At 39.1% G+C, this 7,807-nt stretch overlaps 1 protein-coding gene across 1 annotated transcript in view; it reads right to left on the reverse strand.

Annotated features, from left to right (window-relative positions):
• LOC129827853 (transient receptor potential cation channel subfamily M member 4-like) overlaps window positions 1-4,680 on the reverse strand; it is a 77,616-nt gene extending 72,936 nt beyond the window's left edge. The window contains exon 1 of the mRNA XM_055889092.1: window positions 4,240-4,680. Within this exon, the coding sequence (XP_055745067.1) occupies window positions 4,240-4,338 (99 nt within the window). The 5' untranslated portion in view covers window positions 4,339-4,680. The remainder of the gene's footprint in view (window positions 1-4,239) is intronic.
• Between the last annotated feature and the right edge of the window lie 3,127 nt (window positions 4,681-7,807).

Below are 7,807 nucleotides of genomic sequence, written 5' to 3' on the forward strand. Positions count from 1 at the left end.
TACGTGAGTTTATTAATGTATTATAGACACTATGTCCTGGGATTTCCTATGATAGTCTATGTCGAAGAACCCCTTACCTTCTAACAACTATTGTGTAGCTTGTGAGCGTCATAGAAAAAAACATGTTACACGTGTTCATGAGAGCCTCAGAGTAAAACATGTTACACGTGTTCATGAGAGCCTCAGAGCAAAACATGTTACACGTGTTCATGAGAGCCTCAGAGTAAAACATGTTACACGTGTTCATGAGAGCCTCAGAGCAAAACATGTTACACGTGTTCATGAGAGCCTCAGAGTAAAACATGTTACACGTGTTCATGAGAGCCTCAGAGCAAAACATGTTACACGTGTTCATGAGAGCCTCAGAGCAAAACATGTTACACGTGTTCATGAGAGCCTCAGAGCAAAACATGTTACACGTGTTCATGAGAGCCTCAGAGCAAAACATGTTACACGTGTTCATGAGAGCCTCAGAGCAAAACATGTTACACGTGTTCATGAGAGCCTCAGAGTAAAACATGTTACACGTGTTCATGAGAGCCTCAGCTTTTTCATAGATAGCTACAAACTACAAAAAGCGCAAACCATTCTTACTCGAGGCGTTTTTGTAAAAAAAGACCCGGCTCAGGGCCCCTTCTGGGTCCGCCCTTGTCTCACAATAACTGCTCTAGCTCAGCCCCTTTCAATAACACATAATGGTTGTTACCAACTGATGTAGAATAAATAGACAAATCCAAATGGTACAACCCAGAAGTATGTAGCTTAAACACACAATGTTTAAAAGGGGTTAGAAGCCGAAAATCACGCTGGCCTTAAGAGATGGCTGAGTTATCGGTAAATCAGGAAGTCCAATTTTACAATTTTATATGCTTGGCATTGTTATCATAAAAAAGGAGGAAGCTTAAGAATTCACTTTTTTGACTACGAAACACTGTTTAAAATAATCATAAAAAATATTATTCTCTTGGACTAAGAGTCAGATTCACTCCAAATGTGTTAGACTCATCACAATAGTTCCTTAAGAGTTTGAAAAAATAACATTGATGCATTCAAAGATGACCACACTATACCAGTAGGTGCTTATTAGCACATATGCTAATATGCAAAAAATACTTCTCATGAACTATAGGACTAAATGGCACCAAATTTGGAATGTAGTCCCTTGGTACATCTTAACTTAGTTTGAGAAAAGCTAAGGGATTGTCCATTTTAAACCACTGTAAATCCACTCCACAGTGGCCTATCAACTTGTGTTATCACTATTATGGCCAGTACCTAAGATGAACAACACTGAATTTGCTATTGACATAAAAAGAAATTAGTAACTACTAAATCATTATATATGTAACGCTAATACTCAAAATCATCTGCAATCATCATCTTCTCATATGTCCGATTCACTCCAGATTTTGTATGTAGACTATTACATCAGTCTAATGGTTGAGAAAAAAAATGGTGTTGCTGCATTCAAATATGGCCACATTGTACCTATCTGCATGTTAGCACATATGCTAATGCAAAAAAACATACATTTTCTTCTCATGAATGATAAATCATATTAACTCCCGATTTGGTATATAGACTCAATGAATTTGAGAATGATTAGTTGCTGCATTTAAAGTGGGCCACGCTACACCACTAGATGACACCATATGACACCAGGGATATAAGAACTGAACCGAACAACATGGGGCCATATGGTGTCATCTAGTGGTGTAGCGTGGCCCACTTTAAATGCAAACTGTGGATGGAAACGTGGTCTTTGTCTCTATTTGCTCGCTCTTGAACAGAGTTTTGTCCAGTCTTATCTCTCCCTTGTTTCTATTTATCGGGAACAATGAATGGAATGCATAGTACTACCATACCAGCATTAAGCTATCATGCCTCATCTTTTGTGACTGACACAAATTGTGTAATTTAAATTCTCAAGTTTAGTTTATGAGAGGCTGCTTACATATACAGAACTTATGGGCCAATTGTCACACAGAGTTTTGCTTTTTCACTCCTTTCAAATAGGGTTAGAAAAACCTTTCAGCTTTTGTATGTCAAGAGACCAAAAAAACATGACTAAAAGTCATGTTTTTTTAATAAACTACTTTGTTTGTGAGACAGTTGGCAGCAGCTGTACAACTTAAATTAGTCGTATGTCCAACCTCTCGTCCTATCAGTTCATGCATGAAAAAGATGGACTAGCCTGCCCTGGTGATTCGAGACGCGCGTGTCACAACAACGCAGACATTATCCCGTCATTGCCACTCAAAAAACGGTTAAACGTCGACAAAGAAATGCAATAAAGTCATACAGAACCTTGTTAGAAGGTATGAACAAAACAGCAAGCCTACAGTAGTATGCCTTGCCTACATTGATGAGTAAGTAACTGTCACAAGGATTGAGAATTCAGCTATTCTTGTCTCCCTGTCACCACATAAGAATAATGTGCCATTTACGATCAATTTGCGGTTGTGCAGATTTATTTAAAAAATATTTGCCAATAGCTTTATACTATAGAGCCTTGAGGTGGTAGATTTTTGCCAATGAATGTAGAGCTACTGGCATTGCTGAATGTAGAGCTACTGGCATTGATGAATGTAGGCTATATCAAGATTAGGGTACAACAGGTTAAGTGGAACTGTAAGATTAAGTTACAAGTTTCCTGGTTCTGTAAGCACTTTAGCCTACTGAATTTCAGCAACAGAAAAGAAAGCAATTAGTTAAATAAAGAAAAAACACGAAAAGGAGAGGAATGACATAGGCTACCTCAATTTTACATCTAAATTCCATCTAAATTGATTTTTCTTTTGCGATAAACATTATTTATTCTATAATAAAAGTCAGTTAATACTATACTTTCTGCATTCAGTGAAATATTTAACACAGAAACAGAAAACCCTTTCTGCATATGCTGTAGTAGGCTACCATTCACACACGATTTTGGCTTGCCAATACCCAAAGAAGAAAAAGAACACCTTATGGCACAACCGGGACTGAAGACAGACATTTTTATGCATTTTGTATTATATTTCGCATTTGTATTACATAGCCTATGTGATATGTGGTTGGGATACAACTGTGATATGTGGTTGTCTCACCTAGCTATCTTAAGAAGAATGCACTAGCTGTTGGTTGCTCTGGGTGGGAGCTTCTGCTGAATGACTAAATTATAAATGTACACATCATGACCAAAAGTATGTGGACACCTGCTCGTCAAACGTCTCATTCCAAAGTCATGTACTTTCATTTAACTAGGCAAGTAAGTTAAGTACAAATTCTAATTTACAATGATGGCCTACCAAAAGGTCTCCTGTGGGACAGTTGGCAGCAGCTGTACAACTTAAATTAGTCGTATGTCCAACGAAAAAGATGGACTAGCCTGCCCTGGTGATTCGGATGCGCGTGTCACAACAACGCAGACATTATCCCGTCATTGCCACTCAAAAAACGGTTAAACGTCGACAAAGAAATGCAATAAAGTCATACAGAACCTTGTTAGAAGGTATGAACAAAACAGCAAGCCTACAGTAGTATGCCTTGCCTACATTGATGAGTAAGTAACTGTCACAAGGATTGAGAATTCAGCTATTCTTGTCTCCCTGTCACCACATAAGAATAATGTGCCATTTACGATCAATTTGCGGTTGTGCAGATTTATTTAAAAAATAATAATAAAAATTGAATACAATATAAATATAGGACAAAACACACATCACAACAAGAGAGACAACACAACATTATGTAAAGAGAAACCTAAGACAACAACATAGCAAGGCAGCAACACAACATGGTACAAACATTATTGGGCTTGTGTGGCCTACCACTTCGTAGCTGAGCAGTTGTTACCCCTAGACATTTCCACTTCACAATAACAGCAATTACAGTTAAACTGGGCAGCTCTGGCAGGGCAGACATTTTACGAACTGACTTGTTGGAAAGGTGCAGCATTGACAGTCACCGAGCTCTTCAGTAAAGCCATTCTACTGCCAATGTGTCTAGGGAGATTTTATACACCTGGCTGAAATAGCCGAATCCACTAATTTGAAGAGGTGTCCACATACTGTTGTATATATACAGTGTATATTTATGTATTTTTTGTATTTGATATGTTGTTTTGTTCACTTTTTGGACCCCAGGAAGAGTACCGCTGCCTCAAACGCAGCTAATTGGGGATAAAATAATGCTAAAAAGACAATGGCTATTTAATGTACGAAATTGCGTGACACGTGTTAGAATAGTAAACCAAACCTGATCTTTGTCGGATCCTCTTCTTCCCGTTCTCCCTTCATGCTCTTTATCCGTCATTGCGCACTCTTGCCCCCTCCCTCTCGCCTCTTCTCCGGTCATGTCTAGATGGATTACAGTTTTTGTCAAATTGACGTCAAAAGTAGTTTTTTGTGCATTTTAGCTAAACCTAACCCTTCTCCTAAATGCTATGAAAAGTCAATTTTTACAAAAGCTGTATCCCTCCTAGACAAACCCCTCTTCTCCGACAAGGGGCTAAAACAAATCTCGAATAGGTCCGACGCCAGGACAGTAACAGTTAAAACCTCATTTTTAAATTTGAAGTTGACTGCTGGAATTGCACGGCGGCGTATAGAGCTAGAGCTGCGCTCCCCCACAACCACGGAGCTTCCTAAATAAATGTACAGAGCTCGATGTAGCTGTGTGCATGTAGGCCTATATAGCCAAGCCCACGACAGGTATGTTACAGACACGGTGTAGAGATGGGATGATATAGAGCAGGGGAGTGGGAGGAGACCAAATGGTAAATTAATATTTAGGAAGGCCACCCTTCTAAAACCAACTGAATCACTCTACAAACAAACCACAGGAGGCTGCAGAGGGGAGAACGGCTCATAATAATGACCAGAATGGAGCAAATGGAATGGCATCATACACCTGGAAATCATGTGTTTGACGTATTTGATAGCATTCCACTATCACCGCTCCAGTCATTAACAAGAGCCAGTCCCACCAACCTCCTGTGGCAAAATATGTTGATAATGAAGTTTCACATGACCCTCCCCTTGTACTGTACAATAAATTGCCCCCCCCCCCCCCCCCCCCCCATATAATATGTTTACGATCACAAATAACAATAACTCGCGACTCTGCTTATAAACGTGCATTTCGACTTTGCCACTTCAGCATGCTTTTGTGGCACAGTCGATTACACGCAGGGCTACCGGCCAGAAGGTGGAGTCGCTCACTGTCGCTGACTGTTTCATTACACTACGATGTATTACACCACGACACTACGGCTGCAGACAATGATCAGCTAGGGGTACGACACTACGGCTGCAGACAATGATAAACTAGGGGGAAATCAGATTTTCAACATTTTGATGCCATATTATTATAATTTTTTTATTTAACCTTTTTTTAACTAGGCAAGTCAGTTAAGAACAAATTCTTATTTACAATGACGGCCTATTTTTTTATTATATAAAATATATGCAACACATTTTCCCCCAACAACTTTCTGTGACAATGCACCACACAACCAATAAACAAAGCATACAGACTTCGGCCACTTCAGTATCGTGGTTTGCTTTTTCAACACCACAATAAATAGACTATGTCAATTTCGACAAACAGAAAGTACTTCCTCCCCTACCTTGTAGGCCTACGCAGTATCGAATCCTTGCCTTGGCAATCTTTGAATGTTATTAAACTTTTTGTTTTGTTTGTCTCTTTCCATTGGATTGATTGATAATTGTGTCAGGTAAAAAAAAAATACGTATACACTATACACAAAGTACAAAGATTGTTGTGACGGGGATTGCACAATAAAGTCGGGAACGTATTTCCATTGTGGTCCCAGCTTTTTTTGTACATAAATACATATATAATTACATAGATACAGACAAATTACATCGGTACAGACAAAATTGTCTGTCCTGTAGTTTATTCTTGACATATTTGGGGCTGCTGGTGAACCATGATCTTCAGGCATAATCAAAGTGACACTGGACCAACACATTAGCCAGTTTTACCTACCAGGAAGAATGATGATCTGCAACAGACAGCGTGTCTCAGTATCAAAAGTTAAAATACATCTAGACTGGCCTGCTACGGCGCCTTTCGAGACCTTATAAACAGTCTAGAGTAGACTCACAACTGATCCAAATGGAATGAAACATTCAAACCACAGGCCTTTGTCACCGTTGCAGCCTAGACTAGAATCTTGTACTCGCTTGAAAACAATAATGCAATTACAGGTAACCTGAAACTGGGGGAAACAGGTAACCCTAATCGAGTCTTGTATTATTCCACGTCCTTGTTCAAGGCATAGACCAAATTGCACAGTTCTAAGCAATCTTGTATCTATACAATTTCTAGCCAACCCCATGGCCATTTCATATAGAGGGTTACCTACTGATCAGAGCATGTTTGTGTTAGACTCTCTGAATTCCCACAGCTGTGGTCTTGGACTGATTCATGTAAATGTCAGAAGTTTGATTTCGAAAATGGATCTTATTGAAATTCTGGCTTCTCAAACTAACTCTGACATTTTGTTAATTACTGAGACTTGGTTAAAAAAGTATGTGCCAGGCTCTGATATGTCTCTAAATGGATATAATGTTTAAAGATCTGACAGTGCTGGCAGAAGTGGAGGTGTCTCCAAATTCATGAAGAACAACTTGAATGTTGCTATGTGTATTACCACCTCTGTCCCCAAGCAATTTGAATGGATTGTCCTAAATGTGAGCCTTTGTAATAATGCCCAACTAATGTTAGTGGGAGTTTATTGCCCTCCCTTGGCCCTCCCAATTGCTCTTAGCAAATTATCTGACTTGCTAACTATTCTCATTCTGAATTCTGAATTTTGGGTGATCTTAACCTGGATTGCTTGATGCCAGTATCAGATTGACTGACATATATTTGTACTGACCTAAATTTAACTCAACTGGTAACTAAATCAGCTTGCCCCAAATTAAAACACCCTGAGAAATCTACTATTTTGGATATCATTCTGAAAGTATAGAGCTAATGGAATCTTTGCTAACAAGCTCAGTGACCATTGTCCCATTGCCTGCATTAGCGATACTAAGCAACCTAAATCATGTAGATGCATTATTACAAAGAGACATTTTAGAACTTTTAATGAACAACATTTCCTGTATGACTTGGGGTTGCATGATTGGGAGAGTGTGTCCTCTATCTCTGACTCGGATCAGGCCCTTAAACGTTTTACCTCTCTGTTTAACTCTGTTGGAGATAAGAATCCCCCACAGAAGAGATGAAGGGTAAAGGACATATTTAACCCATAGTTCACGCATGAATTGTCAGAAATATTTAATGAAAGTCAATCTAAGGCTAGATTGACTGATTCTTCCTGTGACTGGCAGTCCTTCAGACATTTGAGAAATAGATGTCTTACTCTGGTTAGATAAGCAAAGTCAATATACTTTTTGAATTGTGTATCTGAGTGTGGTGGAAATCCAGGTAAATTATGGAAAGTGGTCAAATCTTTGAGAAAAAAATCCGCCCCCTCATTACCCCAGCAGGTAATGACAGCCTCTGGAGCTTTTGGAAAGAAGTAGAGGGTGCTCAACCAATGTGAGTTGAGGTGCAACCTAAAAATGTGTAATTGGAAAGGAAAAGGCACAAGGCTCACACCATTAAAAATTCCTACTTTTATTAAGCAAGTTTAAAAGATTTACTTTTTCGGCCTTCAATGGCATTTTTCAGAATAATCACAAAGTCACAAGTTTATATGGGGCAGACAATTAGGGAGAAAACGCTTAAACTGGTGGCGTTAATGAGAGATGGTGTGGTAGACCGTACAGGTTGACACTCAGGGTGTGGG

This window comes from Salvelinus fontinalis, chromosome 2 (genome assembly GCF_029448725.1).
Source record: "Salvelinus fontinalis isolate EN_2023a chromosome 2, ASM2944872v1, whole genome shotgun sequence".
In the NCBI taxonomy this organism is placed as follows: domain Eukaryota; kingdom Metazoa; phylum Chordata; class Actinopteri; order Salmoniformes; family Salmonidae; genus Salvelinus; species Salvelinus fontinalis.